At 35.8% G+C, this 27,805-nt stretch overlaps 1 protein-coding gene across 5 annotated transcripts in view; it reads right to left on the reverse strand.

Moving 5' to 3' along the window:
- Window positions 1–23,303: 23,303 nt before the first annotated feature.
- Window positions 23,304–27,805, reverse strand: part of AGL (amylo-alpha-1,6-glucosidase and 4-alpha-glucanotransferase) — a 35,906-nt gene continuing 31,404 nt past the window's right edge. For all 5 annotated transcript variants that reach the window (XM_085231991.1, XM_085231990.1, XM_010715619.3 and 2 more), the window contains exons 30-34: window positions 27,466–27,677; window positions 26,756–26,853; window positions 26,147–26,234; window positions 25,916–26,049; window positions 23,304–24,892 (exon numbers count right to left, since the gene is read on the reverse strand). In XM_085231991.1, coding sequence (XP_085088117.1) covers window positions 24,775–24,892; window positions 25,916–26,049; window positions 26,147–26,234; window positions 26,756–26,853; window positions 27,466–27,677 — 650 coding nt within the window. In that variant the 3' untranslated portion in view covers window positions 23,304–24,774. The remainder of the gene's footprint in view (window positions 24,893–25,915; window positions 26,050–26,146; window positions 26,235–26,755; window positions 26,854–27,465; window positions 27,678–27,805) is intronic.

A 27,805-nucleotide genomic window follows, 5' to 3' on the forward strand; every position in this document is an offset into this window, starting at 1 on the left:
GTGCACTAAAGATTAATTCTGAGCCGGCAAAATATATTGCAGCTGAAAATGCTAGAAAGAGTAACAAAGTTTTATCTACAGTCAGCATAGGTATATAAATAACAAGGTAAAAAAACCTAAGAGTTATTTTCATCAGGGTCTGGTGTCCTTATTGAATTGCTTTGGTATTTCCAGTATGCAGTATTGATAAATCACTGCATCTTAGACTTTGCAGCAGAACTGAGAATCTGTTTGCTTATATACCTCAGATGTGCTAGCAGATGAAGCATGACAACAAGTAAGTACTCCAAAATTTTTCAAGAGGAAATGCCTATAAGAAGTGCAAACTCCAGACTGTGATTTGTAAGATTACAAGTATACACTGCGCCAAGAATAAGGCTCTATCAACATTTAAGTCAAGCAACATATAAATCACTTACATCATGTTGCTAAAGGTCAGGTCTGTGGATATGAAGATGTGAGATTATAACAAGTCATCTTTCATGGAGAACTCTGAACTGACTTTACAAAACAATAAAATAAGCAGGAAGGGAGAGAAACCCCCACACACTGTTCTTCATAATTCTGACAAAGAAAAAAAATACTATTGGACATACTTTTCTCCTCTGAGTTGCCAGATGCCCTTCAAAGATCTTCCAGAACTTTTCTTTGTTCTCTTTTCGCTCAAAAAGGGAAGGTCAAGAAAAAAATCCTATAAACGTTAAAAATAAAATTTGCTTTCCTAATGCTTACTTCAAAAATGAAAATGAAATTTCTGCAATTTAAATGAAAATATCATACATGTCCAACCAAAATGAAAATGGTTTGTACAATATTTATGCTGTTGAGACAAAATTACCTGAGCTGCAATCCTCCAACATGGTTTCAGTAACTGGAAAATACTCACTGAAGTTTAAAAATGCCTTTTTGTGATCTAAATTTACTGTTGAGCCTTCCTACTAAGCTACGTGAATTATATCATAATGAATATGAAGACATTTATTTACATTTTATTTACAGTATTTTTCTTCCTTGCCACTCTTCAGAGCCTGTTTCCAAGGCCTCTAAATATTCCATATTTTTTTTGTTTAAAGGTAAACATTATACTTTCTATATTGCAGTTATTCCCCACATCAACACAATACAGAATTCCATACTTCTCCGAAGGAAATACATTAAATGTACTCTTGATAAATTTGTAACCAATAATTTAGCAAAACAGTAATTCACACTTTTCAGAAATAAATACTAAAACTGCTGTTTCTCACATTTAAAATTCCTTGTTTACTTTAATGTATTATCTTTTCTCATGTTAGCACTTTTCTAGTCTGACTTAACCAACATTAATATAAGTCTGGTACTCTATAAGTAACAATAATGGCCTACACCCTGAAATTCTTGGTTAGATGATGTCACTGGCAGAATTAGTGACTAAAAAGAAAAGTTTCACTTGACTACAAAAGAATAGAAATGGAGTGATCAAACAAACCATTCTACTGATTTTTTTATTTTTTGACACAGCAGAATAAGGGTGAAAAAGACTGGGTTACTGATGGCACATGCTTATGTGTTTCTCAGGGGAAACACCTGATGTGAACAGCATATACAACAGCAATGACATAAGAACATTGCATTATCTTATCTTGTGTTGTGCAAAGCTACCAAATGGTATTGTCCCTATGTACTTTCAAGGTGAGTCTTTGGGTGTAGCTGCAAGCTTATGCAATACTTCATACAAATGACAGTAAGTAGTACCATTTGTGATTTACCAGACTCTATATTCAGACCGAAGAAAAGAATTTAATGGGAGACATCTGCAGTTAATGCACTGTACATATATATATAGCATATATGCATATGTTGCCCTTTCATGAGTGAGCAGCTAGGATTTGGTGATGACCAGCTTTAGAGAGCTTTGTAATCCAACAGTATTGCATCAAAAATACCATAGCTACATGGTGCAAAACACAGGTTGGTATAAACTTATTTTGATAACGCACATTCATCAGCAAGTTTTGACTGCTTTGACTAATTGAGTTTTGGGTTACTTGACAAAAAAGGAATTGTATATCCAAAATTTATAACCATGACAGTTGTACAACTACGTGACCAGACACAGCACTGATTTGGTATTAATAATCATGTAACTCCCTCTTAGCCCAAGAGGGAGACTGTCACAATAGCGGATGTCCTTTTGGTTTTCCAAATTGACGTAGATCCCTAGGATTTACTTCTACAACACTGTAACCCACTAGGAGGTTTATTATTTATCTTTATGCCAAAACAATACAGGATGCCTTTTTGTAAGAGAACATGATTTTAGCTCCAGAGGCCTAAGGTCCACCACTTACAGAAGCCAAAAAGCAGACATCAAAGAAACATGCATACTTTCCTGTAGGCAGAGAAGCTAATTTCACCTAATAACAAGTGCAAAATTACTTGAACATGAATGCATAAAGGAAGCAGAGGCAAGAGGGAAGATATGATGGACTTACATGGTTTCTGAAAATATCAACTTTCCAAGCAAAAGCCAGTTAACAACATATATCTTCAGGATTTGATTAATAAATTATCTGATTTTGTACAAGTTTCCAGTAACAAATATTAACACTTACATTGTATCCTTTCTATTCACCTTTGAGCACACCTTTCAAACAGTAATGAGGTAATTTTCAGAGCTCCTTCTGAGGCAAGGAAGTAATATTATCACTATCTAACTTTACAGATGAGGAAATCAGGACACAGAGGGATTAAGTGACTTGGTCAAGGTCATACAGAAAGTCTGCTGCCATACATGGTATGCGTCAGTCTTTGTCAGCACTCAGTGACACTCCCTGAGCAGTTCACTCAACTCCTTTCCCCTCACAAAGGGAGCACCTGTAAGATTTCATAAGTATCATCTTCTACCCCAATCTTGACTAAAAGAAACATAGCCAGTCTTTGTGAGAATCAGGATGAGCAAGATCTCAGTTAATAGCTTTTCTGTTATTTCATTCAGGAATCTCGATCATCTCCTGGATCATACCTTGCTTTCATCTCTGCCAAGAATTTCTCCTAATGGACTCTAATTTAAAACTTTGTAGCTAGGCAGGATAATGTTGCACAAATAGACTATACAATAAATACATAAGGTAATTATTTTATATATGAATATGTACAAATTTCTCTCAGAACATATTTGAAATTTGAAAAAAAAAACCTCCCAGTTTCTAAAGAAGAAAAAACAATTTTCCTTCTCTGTGTAATATACATCAGACAGATAGAAGGTTTGAGAGCTCTCTTCATACTCTGTACACAGATAAATGTATTTATACACATACAGAGAGAAATCACAAATAGCATAATACCTCCTGCATAGGTGGTTACACTACAGAGCTAAATCTGTAAGCACATTATCCTCATAGCCAATAAGAGCAAGGGTAATATCAAAAAATTAAAACCCATATGCTGAAGATTTTCATTTTTACAGCAATTTTCAAGCTAAATGCTGACTTTTTTTTAAGAACAACATGACAGACAATAAATAGAATGACCAATTCCGTGAAAAAGAAGAGGTCAGTAACAGATAGTCAATGTGGATTTTGGAAGAACGTGATTAACCTATAAGCAGAAATTAATTGTGCTGCACAGAGAAACATCACTCTTTTATCAGTGCTAAGCTGTAAATTGAGAAACTGAACATAGCCTGTGAGTCAGCAATTAAATGTTGGCCTCATCGTGTATAGCAAAGGAATTTCTGGATGGGCAAAGACGTGATCTCTGCTTTTTTCCCTACACTGTAGTTGAGAAAACAACGTCAAGTCCTGTGGGCCCATACAATGAAGACTGCATTTTCCTCACCTGAAACAAAAATGCTGAAATACAGCCACAGCCAAATTGAGGAGTCCAAGAATGAACTGGCATGCTCAAGAATCAAGACCAGATTAATAGCTGTTTCTCCAGTGCTAGTCACACTCAATTTCTGGGGGCTGGTGTTACACCAAACTGTTGAAAACGCCCTTTCCCTTCCTCACTTTCTTCAAATTCAGGTTCAGATTACTGCAATCTTTACAATCTGTCATTACTTAACATCATTCCTATGCTTCTATAGCTCCATTCCTCCATTATATTAGAAGAGAAGTAGAGCTGCTGCTGTTTTCTTATGTCACTGACTCAGTAGTCCAACTTCTCAGTTCGTGCATTAGCAGTGCTGCTACAAAATCAGGAGAGCCTTTTCTGGGAGGGCAGAAGAGTCATTTTGTGAACGAAACAGTAGGCATAAGAGCTGGGGGAGCTGCCATCTATTGCTCTGTCACCAATTTCCTGTGTGACTCTAGCAAGTCATTAATCTCTATATGCCTCACCTAGAAAATGGGATAATATCCACCTATTTCACTGAGAGGCTTAATGGTTGTGAAATGTGCTGAGCTCCTTGGACAGAAGGAAGCTGCTGTTGGAATAAACAGTAATAGCATGATTATGGTTGGTGGGAAGGTGGTACGAGAGTCACTTCGTAACATCAATATCGTAATTATGTATTACACATACAAGACTGGCTAATCCAGTGAATCAGTTACCCAGAAATTTGTGGTTTACTTCAGTTGAGGCATCTATGCACACTATGGAATCCAAAGGTGAAAAGTTAACACCTTCTAAGCCTGTGAAAAGAGGTACCTTCTTCAGAGAACGACACATTCTTTTCTCTACTCTTGGAATCTAACTGAAAGCATCAGCCTACAAAAGGCTTAGAAACATGTCTAAGGGCTTTGAAACTTGCTCCAGACAAATATGCGTCATTATATGGCAAAACAGTCGTAGACAATAGAGCAGATATTAGTTCCTTGCTGATATTTTCCTTTTATATTTTAGAAAACATTGTGCTTTGAACTTCTCAATCTGCCTTTCCCATACTCTTAAGTGAGAACACAGCTATGGATTCTGCAAACCTGTGTGGAAAACTGTCTAATCCATGAAGTCAGTGAGAAATGTAGATGCTCAGCATCTCAACAAAAGTAACACAACAGTTTTTGGAACTTTTCTGTGGATGTGGGTACCTCATGTTAGACATGCATACTGGGCAGTTCAAACTTCTCAAAGGCTCTCCTTTTCAATGACTCACCTTCATTCTCCTTCTTATTAATATTTCAAGTCTTACTGTTATTCTTTTGTTCATTTATTTTTAAAGGTTTTAGGTTTACTTTCCTTTAATTCAGAAAAGAACATGACATCAATAACTTTCACGCACCCTTTGGCCAGCATCACACAAACAATATCATGATTATCTCCTACTAATTCAAATAACTAATTCTGACAAAATAACTGACAAATTATTTAGGGGCAACAATTTGAAAATTTTGCTTCTGTTTCCATAGCAATCCTCAGTTTGTTAGTGATGAGGAGCTCATCAGCTAAATCTCATCAGCTAAATCATCTCTTTTGCTATAATGCTGATAGAACATCAGCGAAAGTGTAGTTATCCTCTTCAACTTAAAAGGTAAATATGTTTATACACACAGTTTGTAAATAAGTATTTCCTCACTACCGATACCTTAAAAAAAAAAAAAAAAAAAAAAAACATATCCACAACCAACACCCACCATACCTTGTCTACAGGAAATAGCAGGCAAATTTTTTTTTTCAACTTGAAAAAAGATCTCCATTCACTTTCACCTAACATGTGTTTCTGAATAATAAGCAATTAGAACTGTATTATGTAGCAGAGAAAACAGTATACAAAGGACATGATTTTCTAGAAAATACATTCCTAAAGGTTCTCATGGTTCTCACAGGATTAAATTGCAGAAAAAAAATCTTGTAATGTTAAGTGGCACTAGAAACCCCCCTATCAAAGCAATAAAGCTCATAGTGCCTTAGCACTTCAATTGAATTTCCTCTAGGAAACATCCCTACACAGGATATTAATATTTAGCTTAAAAAAATCCTGGAAGTTCAAATATTCTGTCAAACATAGGACAATTATGTATCTAACTGACTTTAAAAATTACACCATTCTGCAACCTCCACAGCAGCACAGCTGAAAAAGTCACATTTTGGTTACATTTTTTAATGATCAGGAGATCCCACATCATGCCAGTGTGTATTAAACTGCTGTATGATTGCAAAGTGATCGATTCTGAGTGGAGCTAAAAGATGCCATTTAAATGGATTTGTAAGTAGCAGCACTTTTGAATTCTATCAACAAATGACTTGATTCATGTCAACCCAACAAGAACAGGAGACCTGTTATAATTTGGAAGTGGTCAGCAGCCCAACAGGTTAGAATATTCATTCTACTACCAGCACCTTGGGAAACACACATGAAATAGTCAAGCCCCCCAAAAAGAAGGAGTTACCATTTACTATACAGTTTTCAGTTTTCAATAACTCAGCCACAAATGAGCACTGAAATAGGAATTTGTACCACAGGACCACTATGGTTGTTACTGCTTGGTAGTATCTGAATAAAGCAAATTCTATTAGTAGCAACATTTAGCATTGTAAGCAGAAGACAATTACAAATGATTAAGTCAAATTAGATGTAGAAATACCTGAAGGGACTCTTCTGGAACTGTGGCTGTTTTCTGCTTTTTTTTTCTTCTGTGCTCTGAAAAGACTTTGTGACAAGAATCTGTTTAGTATACATGCTTTTTGAAATGCTTAGTTATGTTTCATGACAAACCATAGCAGATATGCCACAGGAGAGAGCAGTAAACCCATGAAAAGCCCTCACACTAGTTGTAGTTCAGGAGTAACCTGCTTTGCAAATTGTCATAAAATAGGAACACTGAGACACGGCCTATCCAATATCTGAAATCAACCGTCCACTAAAGCTACGGATTGTCTTCTATGAATTTAGAACCTGCAGCTCTAAAATGAAATCATGTCATACAAGTTCCAAGTATTCGCTTCCAGCACAAGGAATGCACCAACAATAATGTATAAACAGACATCACTAACAGATTTCTACAAGCCTACAGCTGCTTACTACAATAACAGACATTTTCAACTGAGGATGAGCCCTACTTTTGACTCAGTAGGCAGTACCTGTCATCAGGGCCTACCAATCAGCACAAAAAAATGTGAGCTTGGCATGACTGAGGTTGCATTTCCACAGCTGGGAGTGGAAAAACCAGAATGGGCAAGGTGGAGACTATTAAATTCTGGCCTATTTCTTCTACTGAAATTCTCAAAGAAGGATTTTACAGGGATGAGGTAGCAGACAATTAGCGTGTAAAAATAGTAAAAATACATCACTCTTCTCAAAAAAATGTTAGGAAGGGGAATGAGTATGACGAGTTTCATGAATTCGGATTTCATAAAACTTGGGAAAAAGTGAAGAAGCATCTAAGAAACTAAAGAAAAAGTTGATTTTGCCCTAAATCTTGCTCTTGACATTCATATTCAGCTATACAAGTGGAGGAAAGGACACAATATTGTATATGCTGCCCAGCTCATTCTCACACTCTCCAGTTGATTCTCTTTCCATCTAATTGGAATTCTAAGAACTCAGTAAGAGTATACCATACCTTGTCACTGCAGAAAATATTATGCCAGCACTGTAGAACTCTTATAATGCCTAAAACTCTATGCCTTGCTCAGATGTATAAAATGACTTAAGTATGAAAAGTAAAAGACAAAAATGGGAGCTGGAGAAGCAAGTAATCTGTAAGTCCTCCACTGGACTGAGCCCCAGGAATAAGAACTGTAAACAGTGAGGAATTTCCAGTTTAGTATTTTTAAAGCTTCAAGCCTGTGTGACTAAAACAGCACAAGATTGAGAATTCTATGCCAATCATACGTAACAATATGATCATTGATCTAACTACTGTTTGAATGAAGCCTACTCCTTTTGTCCTGGAATCACATGAAGTGTTTAGTAGGTAACCATAAGAAATTAAGATATCGCAGCACAAATATTAAATTTCATTGTAAATCATATTTGTGATGTAAGATGATAAAAATTTTAAAGTAGGAAATTAATAGTCTTTACAATTCACATATATAATAAATCTGAAAAGGTGATGTTTGTGTGGTTAGCTGGAAGCTATTTAAAGTTTTGTATGTTTATAATTTATATTTTGAAAGTGTTCAAATGACTTTTATTTGCAAAGGGCTGCTTTATTGGAAGGGTGCAACCCAGAATCCAATGGCTGACCCTGATCTGTGTGGTGATGACTTGGAGCCCGAGGGAACTGGGATGTTCCTTAAATTATTATGATGCTGGCTGAGACATCACAAGATTTTATGACCTCTTAGTTAATGGTAAACTTTATCCTTATTCCCTCAGTACAGAAACATAGCATTAATATATACACTTTCCCCAGTACACTGTAGCAGATTTATGCAAATAATCTGGAATGAAAAAAAAAAAACAACCAGCCAGAAAATTCAAATTAATTTGGTGGCTTTTGCAAAATAAATATATTTTAACAGAAGTATTTTAAGAAACACAGTAATGTCAGTTCTCATAATTCAATAGTGAATCTCTTTAGGCTGAGAAGTGATTGTATAAGAATATCAACTTTCTTCTTTTCTTTCTAGTTATATAAAAAGAAATAGAAAATTTTATCTGTATTTTAAAGACTGAGGACAGAAACTACCATTTTTAAGCCTCATATATTTTGAAGGCTAAATTTGCAACCCTCAACATCACCTCATTGCTTTTGCTTTGCTAGCAAAAGAGTAGACTCTCCTGCTCCAAAACTCCCTCACAATATATAGGAGACTGGGCAAAAACGTAATTGTGGAAACGACAACCTGAACAACTTCTAAGTGGCTGAGAGAAGTCTTTCAAACAACTATGTAGTAATTTCTATAATTGTTACTATATTTAAGAAATGCAAACAACGGTAAATTAGAGAAATGTTTCTGTGTGCCGCTAGAACAGAAAGTATATGTTCAAATCATTCCCCAGCACAAACACCTAGGTAGATTCTTATTTTAATCAGTCCTTTTAATTCTTTCTGAAATGTGAGCAATATCAGACAGATTCTGTACGCATGATGCAGTATAGCTGAGTTAGACATTTTTCACCATGGTACAAAGTCTGGGATACAGAGCTGCTGTGAATTATTATTGCAACATGGGAGCAGGTTTAACCCTTCCACTCCTGAAGAAATAATGGTCCAGTACAATCCTGATTTTCTGCCAAAGCAAACACGAATGGTGGAAAACATTTTAGTGTCTAAAATCAGAAAAAGGACAAAAAGATGAGAGGCAGGTAAAAATAACATCTATTAGGACTCAGTCTTCAGTATTTAAAAACTACAGCAACCTAGAAACTAAAGAAAAGAAAGCACAATCCTAGTGGCATTCTGATTACAAAATGTCACAGCGCATTTATTTTGACTCTACACATAGATGGAAGGGGGAGGGATTCAGGAGGGAGGGATTTGTGAGAGGGAGTGCTTTGTGTTGAAAACAGGATATGGTGAAACAGCTTCATTAGGCTTACCCTATAATTAATTTTAGGAGCACATTTGGCAGCACCCTAAGGACATTGATATCTACTCTTTCCTGGCTTTGTGTTCCAGAAGCTCACACTGAACTATTATAGTTCTAGACCACAAACTTTTCTAAGCTCTTCAAGGGTCAGCAAAGCAAGTTTTTGCTGCATTGCAGAGTTCTAGACCAAAGTATTCATCTTGAATTGGACTACTGGGGTCTTTATAACACACCTTGGTAATCTGAATTACTTCCTAACTAATGATCTATCACCTATTAATATTATTTTGGAGTTTAGGATAGAAAAAAATGAAGCCTGAACAATTGGTTCGCCTTACATATGGAAAACCAGTGAAACCTACAAATTTATAGTATTAATGAAGAATAAAAATTAAAAGCATGACATATACTCCAAGATGGTCTAATGTACTTGCAGTTAGTAAGACTGGAAATCACTAATAACCTATAGAGAAGTTCGGTAAAAAGCAACACTGGTATTAGAACAAAGATTAGAAGCAAATTTAAAGGAACAGAATCTTCAGATACCTCTTATTTTTCCCCATTAAGAGAGTTACTAAGAAATAATACAAGGTTAAACAATGTGAGAGAAAGTGTATTATTAACTGATGGTGTCCTTTCTCTGGTACTCAAAACCAGGTTCCAAAAATGAAGCTTAGGAACAAATGCCATGCCACTACTAGTATCAAAACAGTACTGATACTTCCAACTTATAAGCATATCAAAGTGGGACGTAGTATTATGATAATAGGAGGGTGTCTGCTTCAATTTGTCTGTCAGTCTACATGAAGGACCCTTCTGTGCTCAGAATTAATGGAACAAGAGAGGTGTGGATAAACGTTCACATGCAAAGACTATTTACTGATGTGGCCTGGGAAACAAGAAGTTAGGTGTGACAGGCTTGAGCAATGCCTGTTACCATTTCTGCAGACAGCTTGCTGCACTGAAATCAGTCCTGTGATGCATATTTCCAAGGGCTTGATTGGGTGGAGTTGCACTGTAACTCATTTTCAACTTTGTACCCAAAGTATTTTAACAGTTCCAAAAGCAGTTTTATCCAAAGCATCTGACAGTTATATGACAGGAAATTTATTTAAAAAAAAAAATGATGAGGAAGAACACAAATGACACAGGAAGAGTCAAGCTACACTGCAAATGCTATGCTTATTCTCTATTGATCATGCATGAGAAGCATGCTGCATAGCAATGCCTGAACATGATTACATTGGTAGCTGTCAATAACAATCTGCATTTGTTTCTTCTGAAGCAGCAGAAGAAAAAACCGGCTGGCTCAACCAACTTAGTTATATAGTTGAAGATTTCTGAAAGACTTGGAACTAGAACTGTTTCTTGAGCATAAGCTACTTCAAACTTTCACATTTAGACATGAGTGCATCTCAGAAAGCTAAGACTTGTTACTGCTGACAGTCAGTACTTTCCTCACACCCTTAACCTGTGATAGATCTAGTCTGTGCAAGGGAGCATTGCTGCACAAGCAATCATATATCCCTGACACTAACAACAATTTTATATACTTTTAAAACGAATGTACAAAATCAACAGTAAGGAACTACAATTTCTATCTGAATCTTCACTAAGCTTTTCTAAGTCATACATAATTAAAATTTGTAGAACTTTTAAATTTATCTACAGTGACTATTATTATATTACGCCTGCATTTTCTAACATTTCTGAGATTACATAATCTGACTTTATTTCACGATTTTAAAATATTAGAATCTGTATCACAGATCTTACCACAGAGATGCAGCAATTAGAACCGTAGAAGAAAGAATAACAAAAGAAAACATGTCTCACTCTACTAACAATGCATTTTCAGGAAAAAAAAAAACAAAACCAAAAACAAAAAACAAAACAAAAAAAACAAAAACCAAAAAAAAAACCAAAAACAAACAAACAAACCCAAAACCATTGACAACAAAGTAGTCAAAGAAAGATAGCACCCAGAAAAGACATAGTCGTGTTTGGAAACACTGCCACCATAAGTCTGGTTATTTTTGAGAAATAAATTACATATCCCAGCTTCACTGTCTTCAAAAAAGGGATCTCTATTCACATTTTGCATAAATGTACATGACATCAGATTTTTTCAAAGTCTGGAAGTTGTTTCATTAATTGGTTTAAAGCTCACTTGGGTGACTTCTTGAAGTGAAAAATTTCTGTTTCATATTTCTTTGAAGAAGGCTATTTATAAACTATAGCGAGGGGGTACCATGGAGATGTTGCACGTATCTATTGGGCTGCATTTCCACTAGAATGATTATTTTAAAGAATTTTAAATTTCATGGGATAATGAATTAACATTTTCAACATTAACATTTCATTTAGACTCTTTAAGTCAGTAACAATAAGAAGAAATCTTTTAAATAAATAAAAATGACGTGCTATTGTGACTGCTTACATTGAGGACAAGAACACCTGGGGGCTTTCACATATTATCTTAATGCAAATACATTAGTGTTCAGATTTGGACTTCCAAGGCATAAGACAACCCAAAAAATAATCTGTTTAGCTAGCGACTTTCTCAGTAGAATCAGCTGATCTTTGTTGTTTAATATTTAAGGGTCTCCTCCTGATATGCCAAAACTGGGATGAGTCTCAATCAATCAGTCTAGAGAGATCCACATATATTTTTTGACTGTTTACCAAGATCTTCCATTCAGTCCACGTAACAGTGAGAAGTCACTACAAGATGTGCTCTCATGATGCTGTATCATTAGGATTGCATGGAGTTTTCACTTTCAAGGGCAAAAGCAGGTGAAGTTCCACCCCTTCATTAGGAGAATTCCAACACAACAATTTCTATTCAGAATTCTTAGCCTGTTTTTTTCTCAATGAATTTGAAATCTCCCTACCAAAAGGAAAAAAGTAACCTACTTACTACAGTCAGTTTCCCAAGATTGGAACAGTCTATTTTGTTTTAAAATACTAAGCAAAGCTGGAATCATATCTGAAATTAAAAAAAAAAGAAACATGCATGACAACTTAAGTCAAGCACAGATTCATTTTGCTTAGAAATTCCTGTAGGGCATTCTATCCTGGAATATGACGAAATCTCTTTACTTATTTACTTTATTAATGTAAAAATATATAGTATTTATTATTAATAATAATTAATAATACTATTTTTATTATTATAGTAAATATAAAAATACTTATATTTCCTTTTTTTTTTTTTTAATTCCTATAGTAATAGATAGAAGTGTAGCAACAGACGGAAGTATTACAGAATCATACAATAATTCAGATGGCAAAAGATTGCAGGAAATTTGTAATCCAACGCCACATGCATCTGTTGGATTACGGATGTTAGGTCAAATCTCACATAACCTTGCTAGGGTCATATCTAGTTGGGTGTCAAAAACCTCCAAGGATAGAGATTGTGCAATCTCTTTGAGAAAACTTTCAGTACCTGCATACATCTCTATTTTAGGAGAATTCAGCTTATTTTCTGGAAGATCGATCTATCTATCTATCTATACTTATAGATAGATAGATATAAATAAAACTTTTTTTCTTGAAATTGGCCTCAGAATTTAGACTCAGAAAAGCTCATGAAACATGAACTTGATCGTGATGTTTTGAAGACATCTTCAAAGTTTGAAAATGAGTAATTACACTGCATGGAAATGAATAATTACATTGCATTACTAACTAAAGGCTAAAACATCACAAATTAATCGAATTGGAATTAAATGCTAGCATAAATATAGGCTTCACCTATTAGGCATGCAGAGTTGATTTACACTTTTCTCTATACTTTGCTGGTACATGACATTTTGTTTTGATGGAAATGTTTTATCACTCTTGCAGTGTTAGAAAAAGATAGCAGCTGGGTTCATGCATTTCATACAAAGATCTTAACAATAAGGTAGTTCCTAAACCTTACTTTCAAGTGCTATATTTTTGCTTTGAGTTTTGGATCCAGTGTTATTCTGGGTTTTAAAATAACATTCAAGTCTAATTGCATATCTAATGCCTACAGCATTTAACTTTTACCACATAAGCTAGCCTTGCCTTTTTCTCAAACAACATGCTTAACTTGACAGCATTATTTTATCTCTGTATGCTTGAGGCACTAAAGGTTAAGATTTTATAGGATTAGGGAAAAACTGCTGGTAGAGAGAGGAGGCAACAACATTCCTTGCTTCATTTAGTACAGTTACACTTTCAGACACACGTGTACTTACCAATCTGCAACTGTTTGATTGGGATATAGTCTGTTAATACCTACCAATATTACCCCAAGCATGCCCATCACTTCATTGTCATAACAAAAGCATCTAGCTTCTGTTAGTCATTCTCACTGAACAGCAATCAATACACAATCATATAACCTGTTTTGGAGTACAGAGCCTGTTTACAGGAAAGCATGACTCATATGGAAACTTCCTGTGAAACTGAGGAAGCGTGTGAGGAAGGTACTATAAGATAGTCCATTTGCAAGTGTGGGGAAATGTACATGCTCTGTACATCAGATAAATACAGCTGCCCTTAAGATTTATAACTTTTCAGAAATAGACAAGTAAAGCATTTCACACTAGTAGCACTTGCTCTCATATATCCTTCATAAAAATTGTTTGAATATTTTACTTTATTACAAACATCTAACAAGTTAACCAAGGTAAAAATTGTGGTTTAGTGTTGTTGGCTTATTTTCTGTTTGTTTTTAAGTGGTCACTCTTCTTTCATCCAATTGTCCCCTTGTTTCTTGCTATCACTTATTATGCCTAAACATATGATTATCACCTTCTGGAGGCAGACACGAGGTATTTTGTCTTTGAAACACAATGAATCCTAATTAGGTATAATCAATAGTAATTACAGTTATGAAATGGAAAACAAGATGAGGAAAAGGAAACAGCCGACATCATAACAATTACTTTGTTTTATGACTGGTAGGGAAAAGTGTGAGAAGCTGGCCACTCAAGGAAGCAAGTACCTATTTATTTGGCTTTTCAGTGGAGTACAAAAAGCAAAGCTCAAGTGTATTAAGTGTCACTAAACATGATTTATAACTTGAGTGTTTACAAGCTCTGAAGTGAAGCTATGCTTTCTCTTTACCCAAGGTACAAGCAACTCCCTGAGTTTGCTGCTGTAATCTCTTTGGAATGCAGCAAATATCACTTACGTGTCAAATTGGAGTGTTGCATTCCTCTGCTAATAATCCTTTCCTCTATTTAGCCAGAGGACAGGGAGGAGAAGTACGTGACTTCAATGGAAAGAACAGTCAGAGCCACAGAGCGTTCCAGTGGAAGAGTGAAGAAGCACCAGGTGTTAACCTCTCTGAGTATGACTTAAAAGCTCTCCACGTAGAGTGTAAAAGCTTTCTACACCCATGAGATGCAAGACAAATTGCTGAAAAATTGAATGAATCTCCATTACATGCTTTACATTTATACAAAGCACAAAATTTGGCATTCCCAGAAACATTGCACAATGCTGTATTGCTAACACAAATCAGTTTGTTTTTTTTTTTTGTTTTCTGACAGGCTCACATTTAAATGCTACACACCCGAAAGATAATTACATGCTACAGCTATTTTTTGCTTTTCAGACCATGGAGAAGTCATGCTACGTCTGTATAATGGTATCAGCACACACATGGGTATGCATTTATGCATACATATAAATACATGCATATATTTGCTAGTATGTATCATCACGATACTAGCATTTCAGAAAATCAAGTTCAATAAATAAAAACATGCTTTATTTACATAGCAGTTGAGGATAAAAGAGTTTCAGTATAGATCAATAGTTTAAAGGAAAATAAAGTAATGTTGTACAGGTATAAGTTTAAGTTATTTTAAGATTCTTAAGTTATTTTAAGAATACACAACTGCATTGTTCTGAACACGATGGGAGAGCTGGGCAAGCTTAACATTTGATCTTCCTAGTCCAGTTAAAACAAGACAAAACATGGAAATCTCATCTTTTTGGTTGCTGCTCAGCAGCCTTATGCAATCTTCAAGCAAAAGTGCTTATAGTTCTCTAATTTGATGACTATATTTAAATCACTATTAAAAAAAACCAACCCTGTCAAAGCTGTTTTCTCCGTTGTCTTTACTGCTGTTGGCTCATATTCTGCTCTTATGCTAACAAAGAAGTACTCGTGTTAATTTAAAAAAGCATGTTTAGATTAAGCTTTCTCTATTGCGCAAATTCCCGCTCTTGCTGCAACTTGTAGAGTTATATAAATGCTAAACACAGCATTGTGAAGACCCAGAAATACCAGACTCAGTTCTGAATAGGTATAAGAGATGCTGCAGAACATGGTGTCAAGGAAGACAAGATGATCTTAAAGACCCATTCCAATCCAAACCATTCTATGATTCTATGAATACTGAGAAGCTAATTTTTCCACGGAGAATCTGCTGAGCATGGAGCCTGATGGTACAGGGTTTCTCACAGTTACGTTAGATCTGTGGTAGTTTATTAAAAAAAAATAAAAAAAAAAAATCAGGGTAATAAGTTAATGTGGGGAAAGTTTGGCCAATCCAAGTTTTAGATCCTCTTCCAGAACTTTTTTGTGATTTTGCTCTGCAATAATAATCTACTGTCCAGCCTTCTCCCAGCCATCAGATCACTGCAATCAGGTAAAGGTTTAGCTTGAAAGGACTTGGAAGTCAACTTTCTTGAGTTCTCCTGGTCTGATGTTCCATCTATTAAACAGACTCCTCAGAGAATGAATTTTTTTTTTTTTTTTTTTGCAATAAGTTTGAATGTGCCACATTATGTTGAGTGCAAGGTATAATTGCACAGTCATCCTTATGAAGAAGTATTCATCTAAGCTAATAATTTAATGACTTTCACGCTTAGTATGAGTTTGTTGAACAAAAGGATAGCATCCTTTTAGGAATTGTAACGACAAGAAAGAGTAAAATAAATATATTTCATATGTCTTTTAAGTAGGTTTAAGAAGTGAAAATATTTGAGAGAGTCAGTTAATGGTCAGATGTCTAAGGACCATCAATCAGTGATTTACCAACCTACAGCGATTCAAAGATTGAGAATTTCTGCAAAAACTCTATTTGCTATAGCTCCATATTCCTCCCTCTGTTTGTATAACCTATGCATAAATATGCCTACTTTAAAGGGTTAAACCATGTCCAGATCCACATTGTGTGATATTAAATATATACTTGAAACCAGGTCACTGCCTATAGCTTTCAACAATAATTCAAACTAAGTGCGAATAAAAGGATAAAAGAAATGAATAATGGGATCTGAAAAGGTAAAAAGGAAAACATTTAATAAACGTGTCTTAACTAAGAAAGAAACAATGGAGTAGTCTTGCAGTTAGGTAATCCACAGGAGCTGTGGAGCCAGACACTCAACTTCACATCTGCTGTCACAAAATTCAGGCTTCAGCTTTAATTTATGATTTTTTTTTTTTTTTTTAACATTTCCAACTGTTCTTCCATCATTGTGAAATTAAAAAAGCCAAGATGAGCTCGTTGCTTCCAGTAATATCAATAACTATTATTATTATTTTTTGTTTCAGATTACATAAACCTGTTGTCTACTGACATAAATTATGGAATTATCTTAAAAAAAAAAAAAAAATGTATTCCAGCCACACTGAAGTGAAATATAAATTTCATACACCAGCCCCTTACATGCCATGAAATTTTCTGCAGAATGCAGCAGGATAAATAACACCACAAAGTCACCTGACGAGCGTCTAAGTACTTCATCAAGAGACAGACCTGATCTGGACTTTTAGAAAACTATCTGACATTCCGGAACTCAGCCAGGAGATTGTGTCCCAGTCAGCTGTACGCTGTTTGATCAGAGCACAGGTTGCGAGGTTTCCCGATGGCTAAACATGATAGGACATGACAGACACAAGAGCAAAGCAGCTGTAAATTGTGAGAGCAAGAGTTAGTTCTATAGAGTTAGCTAAGTCATTAACTATAGGTGGTGATCTAAAGACATCCACAGGTGGACCTCGAGACCTACTGCAAAGCAGAACATCATGAGACTGGGCATGGTGTAAACTGCTGCATAATCCCTGACAGGTGGACAGCAAGATTACACGTGAGGCACATGCAGAGGGTGTACCCAAAGTCTACACACTTCTTATGATAATCCTACTAATAGCACAGATTTAAGTAACTCCTGATGAGTATAGCTCATAGAAAAATACTGGTATTACTGATACGCTGCTGGGCATGATCTGACCAGATTGAAACCGTATAGACTGGAAACTAACTACTGACGTTCTGTTTTTAAATGTTTTGAGTTCTGCTGAATTTAACACTGCATATTACCTACAAACTCATTGTACAACGTGAGAACAAAAGCAAAACAACATTTGCTGTTAATTGTACCATTGGCAACAGAAGCAGAAATATTTAGAGATCCCAGCCAACAGTAGCAGCAAGAGTGATGGTTCTTTGCTTAGACTACGTCTTCTTGGCCAAGCAGCAGTTTGGCTAGGAGCATCGTCAGCAGAAAAAGATTACTGATTAACTGAGAAGGACAGTGAAAATGATGGAGCTGTAGAACCAAATCAAAACTGCTCCCAAAGAAGTGCTTTAACCAGCTAGCACAGCTGCCACACACTTCCAGATGTCCTGAGGACACCAAAAGTTCTCAGGGTGCAACAGCCACAGTTTTCCAAGAAGGGAAACTTATGCCACAGAGACACTTAACATATTGTGCAAGCATCTCTTCAAATAATTTAGGTCAAAACATAAATTAACCTTAGCTAATAAAAATGAAAATGAAAACTAGTGTTAGTGGTATGTACTAATTATTGCCACAGCTACTTAGAATTTCAAAGCTGTCTCTGAGTTTCATACCAAATTTATAATGTAATATAACATGCAGTAAAGCATTGATACTAAAACATGCTTACAATGTTGTATCCTCCACTTCTGTTTTTTTCCCTCATGTTTAAAAACATGTACAAACATTTTAAGACTATATTTATTACCATCAAGTATATAATAAGTGAAACATGAAGTTAATTCTTCTTCTCTAAGACAAAAGTTACTATTACTGTAATTAGTATTGTGAGTCACTTTTGTGTATGATATTAAGAGACCCTAAAATGGGAAGTTCAAGCACATAAAACTCTAGGGTTTGATGTAGCACTTATGTCTTCACAGAGTTCAATGATTTCTGGGAGAAATTCATAGCAGTATATTTACTGTAACGAAGAAGATGTGAAATGAAGGGTAGACAAATTGAGAGTCCAATAAAATATCACAGTGAACTAATTGAAGAGCTCGAAATAGGGCTTCGAAAATAATACAGACTTTTGACCATATTCAGGTGGAAAATGTTTTTTTCAGCCTATACAGACCTTTTTCTCCTGAGCTTCCAACAGGAAAGTACCTATTTTTCAAGAATGAAAACGATTTTCCAATTGAAGTAAGTTTGGAAATGCACCTACAATTACAATGACTATAGTATAAGTAAAACCAGAAAAAGAAACCCCAAATTATTTTCTAACCATACTAAAAAATATAATTAAAGCTTAAAAATGGTTGAAAAAAGTTTCTTTGCAAGATTTCCTTATAAGCTCCAACTCAAGCCCCATCTTTTTGTATTCAGATGCCTCATCTCAGAATTCATCTCTACAAATCCCCACCCCCCAAAAAAACTCAGTAATAACAAAACAACAGTAAAGGGGTGTTTCAAAGAAACATTAAAACAAGTCAAGCAACATCAGCTCAATAGTTGCAGTGAGATTATACAATTTACTTGCCAAAATCATGCTGATGAAAGCCTTGCTAGCATGAAACTATCTAAAAGCAGAGCTCTTCTTATCCATTAGAAACTGCTAAGCATTTTCATTCATACAACATAAATGTGACAATCTAAAATGCTACTACACAGTTAAAAACACAAGTAGCGTGGAAGATAGAATGCCCTTTTATTTTCAAAGTGTCTATGATACAATAAGCCATTGTTGTAATCCTGTTAAACAACAGGCTGCAACGTGCTGCCACATGGGATACCAGGTTTGCCTCCTTCCTGCTTCCTCCATATGAAACACTCTGGAACTAAGCCAACATCCTCCTGATCCCTCATTGCTATCCTCATAGGCCTTTCTCTTGTATGCTGCCCCTAACCATCACCTCATCCCTCTCTACCCAGAAGGATTTGCTGACCATCAAGCAAAAGGCTGCTCTGCAGTGAAACAGTCCAGATTAAAACAGAGGTTCTGTCTCCCAAGAGATTTTAACAAATCCCTTTCAATTAGCAATTCTGCACCTTTCCTTCCCAACAACAACAAAAAAAATTAAGTGCTTCATGATTTGTACTCAGGCACCAATAGTGGAACACAACAAACACTCCAATTAAATGGGGCCTTTTATTAAATGGGTATGAGAGAATAGAAGGAAGAAGAAACGGAGCTCTGAATTTCCACTTCACAGCAACTTTCAGTTTAGAGCAGTTAATTCACCACAGATACAAAATATGCATCAAAATTTGAGGTTTAATTGCCTGACTCAAAGCTTCTATCTCAGCTGTCAGCCTAAATCCTTTCTTTTTTTGAATGTTTTAACTTTTAACCTTCTCTAATCAATCTTCCAGCAGAAACAACAAAACTTCCCAACAACAGAAGAGCAAAACTTTTAACACTTACGCCTCATTACCAACTAACTTTTAATATTCTTACAGAGAATGTTTTATTCAATTTGATAAATGCACAGTATGAAATCTTTTGGGAACACATCAAATTATACCATCTGTTTGTTAGACTCCCCAGAGGTACTGACCTTCTACTTCATGGAAGGAAAAACCAGCTGTGCAGGCCTACTTTAAAGAACCATGACGATGCACCTTGATCACAATGCAGGTTCCAACCCTGAAGTGAACAATAGCTTGTAGTCTTAATACATCTGTTTTCTACTGTAAATGCTGTTTGTAAAGGTGTCTAAAGCCAAAATCATACAAAAGTCCATCTGCAATAACTCATGAGCTGAATGCTGTAAAAAATCTGCATAGCAAATACTTAGGTTAGAATTACCACTGTTATTATGAAAGATCTTCAATGTATAATTATTTTCAGGTTTCATATTAAGTATGTTTATATATAAACAAAACATCTAAGGAGACACATGAATGTAAGCAATTATAGAGTAATTTGATGAACTACAGAGCAAACAAATTAAACGTGTCATATATATCTGGCTTTAAAACCAAGCATTTCCCACTCTGTAAACACATTCCTAGACTTTATGACAAAACAAATAAGCAATTTCCTGATCTTTTTAAACCAAAACCTCTTCATTAGCTTCAGTCAATACTTTAAAACATCAAATCAAAGACGTAAACCTTTCCTCGTCCCTTACGTAGAAATATATTACTGAAACATTTTCTAAGCATCTAAAAATTATGATAATCTTGACTTGGGGGAGTAGGAATAGAGACATCAGCCATTACAATACAGACAGGCACACGAAGCTGTACAGAAGCATGGAGTCTTTCTCAGAAGGAAGAGCTGGAGAACTGAATTGCACAAGACTTAGCAATGGAGCGTTGCAAACTGGCACCACCTCCTGCTATCAAGCAGGAAATTTTTTCAGCTATGATAAAAATTTATGTAATTCTTAGTATATACACCAACCCCAGTTTTCTACTGAGAGATTTACTTCCAGCCAGCCAGAGGTTTTAGTTTCTAGGTTACGATATTTTCAAGAGAGATGCTTTCTAAAATGTCACCCACAACACTTAAGCCATTCATGAATATCTCTAAAATTTATTTATCAACTTCTTTAAAAATCATATTTATTCTTTAAAAATCATATTTATTCCCAGATGTTTTTAGAATGATACTATAAAGCATTTTGACAACTGTTAAGCTATTAATGCCCTCTGACCCACTACTCCTGCTAAAGCAATATAATCTTATTATTTCCATACACTTCAGAGTGTTACGGTAGGAGCCATGAGCCCCCTATTTGTCACCAATCTTTCATCGTATGTTATTAAAGCAGATGCCCTTCTCCATACATAGGCTGCACGTAGAGCTCTTGCAGACAACATCTATATGATGTAATTTCATAGTACAAAAAAACTTTCCCAGTGTGCCCTTCGAAAGAGCAGTGTATAACAAGACCCAATCTTTTCTCCTATAGAAGATAAACAATTTTATCAAAACATCAAATCTACATTTCCTGTCTAAAAAAAAAAAAGAAATGGATTTGTATTGTCTTCATGGGAAGTGATACTAGGCACTCTTTTACCTATAGTGCTACATTCCGTGCAAATGAATCACACTATTCAGAAATGCATAGAATGATGGTATAAAAACGCATTTCTTTTTCAAAGAAGCCTATAGATAGCAGCAATCCAGAAGGTTTCCATAAAGCTAGAGTATGAAACATCAGATGTAGACACACTCCTGAAGCTCTGCATTGAGTCACAGGTGTGCCTACAATCTGTGAAGAAATTGTAAACAGCTACTTCAGAAATGCAGGTTGAAAAGCACGGGGTGTTTTCGTGGAAGCTCAGCCGTGTGAAGCAGATCTTGCCCACAGCTATGCTGTTGCACAAGAACTGACAAGCTGTAGCCTTGCTTACTAAGAACCTCTGCTAAATACAAACCGCACGGTAAATCTCATGGACTATAAGCAGCAGTCCTACTCGCTGCTACAGTAACCAACAGGTACCAAGCTCCAATATTTGCACGTCAAGCCAAATAGTAACAGGCAAAAGCAAAAACCAGAGCAGCTTCCACCACGCTCCCGCACACCACGGCCCCGCCAGCCGTCCCTGCTGAGGCAGCTGAGCCTCCCCGCGGCCGGATGGGGCGGTGCGAGCCACGGAACGCTAGCCAGGAGGAGACGTTTCCGCAGCGACCTACCGCATCAGCCGCTCTAAGAGGCAGACATGGGTGCGTGCGGCCTCGAGTGCGGCGGTGCGGCCAGTTTTAGCGCTTACCGCCTGCCCGCCGCCAGCTCCGAGGCGCTGCCATGGCTGCCCTCCCGCCGTCGAAGCGGGCAGCCGTGCCTCAGCTCGCGCTCGTGCTCCCGCGCCTCCCGCCCTCAGCTGCCCCTTGGAAAGCATCGCTAGTGATAGGAGCGGTGCGCAGAAAGCTAACGCCTAACTGTGCTGCGCTAGAACAGCTGTTAATCAGTCGATGGGTGGAAAAAAGAAAAAGACACAAGCTTAGATATAACCTTAACTCTTCTGTTGCTGCTGTACATCGTTTTCCCTCATTTTAAAACACTTTTCTATGACTAAAGCTTCTATGACTAAAGCTATACGTAGCAGTGCAAAAACAATGTAATAAGCATATATCCCATATATGTATTTGTGTACACAGGTAATTTTGTCCTTTAAAATATTACTATTACATTAGAAAATAAACTAGTAGAGACAAATACACACTCTTTCAGGAGAGGAGTTTGCACTGCAGCGCAATTTCCTGTAGCAGCATAGGGACATTTTGATAAGCAAGTTCCCAATACTGTTGGGAACTTTACTGCCAATTTATGTAAGCTGATGTCTCGCAGATTGTTTTTCAGTCACAGCTCTTCAGATGCACTTCTCATTTCTAAGCATATCCATCAGATATTCACATTCACTGTGCCAGAGAAGCTTGATGTACCTTGATGTAACAAAGGAAATATTATCTGGGAAAACTGCAAATTCTAGTGACATAGTAAAACATAAACCTCAATATCATTAACAAGAATTTTGTAAAGATCACTTTTTTGTGTAAGAGGCATATAAAACATTTCTCAATCTGTTCCCGACATTTCAGTAAATTTTTTGATAAATGACAGCTACCATGCATTACGCCAATAAAAGTCTCCTGTACCATGTATTGCAGCAGCTCAACACCTGAGATGTAATGTACTCCATCTTCAATCATAATTTCAAGTACTGAACACTTTGGCAAGGGAGTTCATAAGTTTATTAACCTTTCAAAGTGCAAATATAGCCAGCTCTTACAGTTCATTTTTCTTCAGTCTATTAACTTGCCCTTAAATCCATCTGAATCATCTCCCTGATGAAGGCAGCACACTTGTACTCTACTTCAGACAGCATAATCAAACTTAAAACACAGATAAAATATTCTCCTATAATAGTTTGTTCCAATTACATCCTGTGTATATTTTATTTTCAGAATGTTGTTCAACAGCAAGAAATACATCATCACTTTTGCTCTTTTCCTTCATGATGCAAGAAGCAGCGTCACCTTCTGCCTGTTTTTGTCACTAATCACCAGAGAGATGGTAATTTCAGCTGCACTTCTGCCAGACACCCCCTCAGACTGGGAACAATGAACAGAAGTCAGTGAGGTGTCAAAATAATTAATAACATACGTATTTTGCAACTTGTTCACTATATGCTATTCCCAAACAACTATACATACAGTTAGCTTGCTTATTCTTACTGGTGAAATTTAAAGAGGTCTAGAAACGTCATTTTCTCCAGGGGTAGGTTAATATCTTTTCCTACTGACCTTAACTCCACTTGCTTCAGAGTCAGGATTTTACTAAGAATCAAGGACTGAAGTGACCATGTATCTTCAGTAACAGAAGATATGTAGCCATCTTTGACATACAGGCAGTGCATTTTATGCACATGCATGTTTCTTATATTCTTATAGTGAAAAATAGATTTAAATTAAGAAACGTTTGCTGCTTGGCCCACAGCATGTAAATTTATCAGTGGATTATCACAGGATCTCTCATCATTTCTTAAGAGTTAACTCAAGAGTTGTTTAACATTTTTAAAATATATATAACTGCAAAAGTTCACATGTGTAAACTTCTTTCTGTAATTGCATGATGGAGTGTTCAAACTGAACACGTACAAAAAGCCCATCACTAATGCAGTTGAACAGACAAAGTAGTCTGCCTTTACTAATGTACGGTGCCATAGCTCAATGCATACCAAATTCAGAAAGGTTAGTCTTTAACGTGCATTTGCAAACATCCATTTAATCTTAAAGAAAGAAAGAAAGAAACAAAAACAAAACATGAGCGCTCTTCCTCATACATTCAGCTCAGTAAAGAACCACTCCAGTTTGCTACATGTAAGATTTTGATTTGATAAGTCTAAAAATCATAGCTATCTAAAGTAAGTTTGTGCATATTCTTAAAATTGCTCCTTACTAGAACTTTCTGCATTAAATGTGTATGGCAGTTTTACTTTATTGTTATGGCCTTATTTAAACAAGCCCCACATAATTAGTCAGCATAGGAGCCAGTGACTTTCAGCATTTTTTCTAGTCAGGATGCAGTTTAAGTGATAGTGCAAGCAGGACATTTCTGTTGCTATATAAGCAAAATGTTCATTTATGCCCCATGATGAGAAGACCACAGAAGTTTCATGAAAATCAGTCAAAACAAACTTCTACAAGTCATAAAGAACTTCAAGGATAACACCAATCGACCAGGCCTGAGTTTCACAGCTAAAAGGACAATACTGCCCATTTTCATTGGTCAATTCTGGAAGCCCTTTCCAGGATGATCTGATAAAAGAAAAAAACAAACAAAAAACCAAGAGTATTGTTGTTAGATTACACTGAAATGAACATTACATTATAAAATATTTAAGAATAGTATTTCAGTAGGAAACTTTAAAAATGCCTGTATTCTTACAGTCACAGTATGTTATTTAATAACTAAGATCCGACTCAATTACTTCTGCTGCAAAAAATTGCAGGTTTCTGTGAGAATGTGGATTCCCTGACACTGGAATGACGCTTCTGTTTCCCATTCAGTAGCTTGAAGTACCAGTTTGAAGAACCTATGTTATCTTTGAGATAACAAAATAATTGGATTACCTATCCAGTTTCAAACTATACTTGAAATTTGATCATGGTGCTAAAAAGTAACAAAGGTTGGAAGATAGTGTGAAACATAAACCTTCCTCCTCTCCCCAGATTTGTTTATGTACAAATCCCTTTTCCTCCTTACATGGTTAGCTAGACAAACCCATCACAGACTACTGAATCCAATTGATTTACTTTTAGGGGTACAAATGAATGCGTATTTGAAGTACTGCAGAACAGATTGTATGGAAGGGTTATCAAGGGGAAGACTTTTGCTTGTTTTTGTCTCAAACTCTTAAGAATTAACAATTTAATAGAAAAAGCAATTTGTTTAAGAAGGAAACCTCAGAATGCAAAGGAACATTTCTGGGCCATACGGTCAATTCCTCTGTCTTCTTGGAACACCGATATTATTAAGATTTTTAAATGGACAGACTAACTTGCTGATTTGTAACACATTAAATCTTCCATAAAATTGATTTCCTCTAGTCTTCACGTGGGTAAATATTAGTAATTCCAAGTATCTATGAACAGCACTAGATCTCAGCTGAGATCTGCAATAGAATTCATAGTGGCCAACTTTGTATGTAGAAAACAGATGTTATTTATGTTATAGCCTTTGATGTAGTAAAAATAAGTAGTATATTGTTGTACACGCAATCTGATAGATTCAAAATATTCAGTGACTGGTGGAACCTACTATCTTAGATGGTATTTTACCTTTCAAGGTGAACATAGTGGCGAGAAAGAACATTCTTTATCATAACCACAGTTTTTGCATATATCTCTGGACCAATCAACTTTGAGAAGTACAATTTGGCACGAAGAAAATATCCAATCGGCCACAGCCATTCCTAAGCAAAGATAGGAGATGATTATTATAGCTGTCAGTTTCAAAAAAAAAAAAAAAAAAGTCAGCACTTATTTTGAAATTCAAGATACAGCTCTTACAGGTCCTTGGTGGTAATTAAAACCTCTGGCTACATTATAGTTGTCATTGTCAAGAGCATTATCATATACTCCACAGTACACCATATCACTGCAAGGAAAAAAACAAACATAAGCAAAACATTAACAGAAATAGTATATAGAATGCACAGTAGAAATGAGCCAAAAATTTTTCATGAGATTTACATCTAATAGGGATTCGGTCAGGGAGGTCCCAAAATTCTACATTTTGCATAACAATAGATTTCCAAATACTGTACTAAGTAGTGGGAAAATTGTTAAAATTTTCAGATAACTTCTATAATTACACTCCTATGTTTTTATTCAAATTGTAATGCTATGCATTGTATGATAGTGAATTTGCATTTTGATGCCTACTCATATCTTTTGTGATAGCAAATTTGAATTGCTTGCTACATGGCATCCAAAAATACCTGGAAATTGTCTATGTAAATAAAATCAATTGCATGGAGTTTTAGAACAGTAAAATACTCATTGCTGGAGCATTTGTTGCAGCCTTATTTCACAACTATATACAGTGATTTTGACAAAACATTAACTCCCCAGATCATAATTTCTACTGTCATTTATTCTCATGTCAGCTATACTTACTCTGGATCTAAAGTTTTCATGCCCAATGGACCAAGTAGTTTTTCCTCTGCTATCCTCAGAGCTTTCCAAGCTCTCTCAGGTGTGAACAACTCAGGGGCCTAATAAAATAGAGATTTACTGAACTCTGCATACGTACACACACAAGACTACACATATGAATGTAGAAGATGACGAAAGCCTCTCATATTACTGAGTGAAAATATAATTACATTTCCAGAAACTAGAGACAGAGTAATCAAGAGAAAAGCTATAAGTTACTTTGGGTTTTATTATTATTTTAAGTAGACTTGAAAAACGTTTTTATAAAAATAAACAATCCACGCGTTTTAGTTAATCTGAGGGGATTCATTAGCAGGGGGTTGGACTTCATGATCTCATCTTTAGAGATCCCTTCCAACCCCTGCAATTCTTGATTCTTTGAATCTCTTCCCCGTAGTCTAACCTAAAACAGGTAACTTCAACACAGTGAAAATACCCAACTCTGCAAATTTATCCCAGTCATATAGGTAAGTTCTGGCAAAGTTACACTTCTACCAGATATTCTAATATGGGTCAATATTAAAAGCAAAGACAAGAAAAAAACATTTCAAAATTTATTCTAAGCAATATTTATTCCTGATATAATGCCACGCAGCTGAGTCTTGTAACACAAATTTAGTTCAAGAATAAAATTTAAATGCAAATGCTTCTTATTCACTACTCTTACTTACCACAACCATTGCTATGGTAAAATTTGGCCTAAGTTGGTAATCACACCATGGACTTGAAGCTCCGTAGCTGTCTTTATAAATCCCACGTTTGTGAACTAGATTTGGATGTTTTTCATTTTGATCTGCAGGGTTCTCAGAGACAAAGAAGAGTCTTTCAAAGTGTCCTTGAATTTTTCTGTTCCATTCATCATATGTGATAGTCTCCTCCCTTCCTGCAAAATATTACACACAGATTTTCTTCAAACCCCTAACAGACCTGTGCTTATGGCTAGTTCTGCTTACTACTGTTTTACTTAATATATTTCTAACACAAGCAAGGCCATAGAAACACTGCAAAAAA

Source organism: Meleagris gallopavo, chromosome 10 (genome assembly GCF_905368555.1).
Source record: "Meleagris gallopavo chromosome 10, MGAL_WU_HG_1.1, whole genome shotgun sequence".
In the NCBI taxonomy this organism is placed as follows: domain Eukaryota; kingdom Metazoa; phylum Chordata; class Aves; order Galliformes; family Phasianidae; genus Meleagris; species Meleagris gallopavo.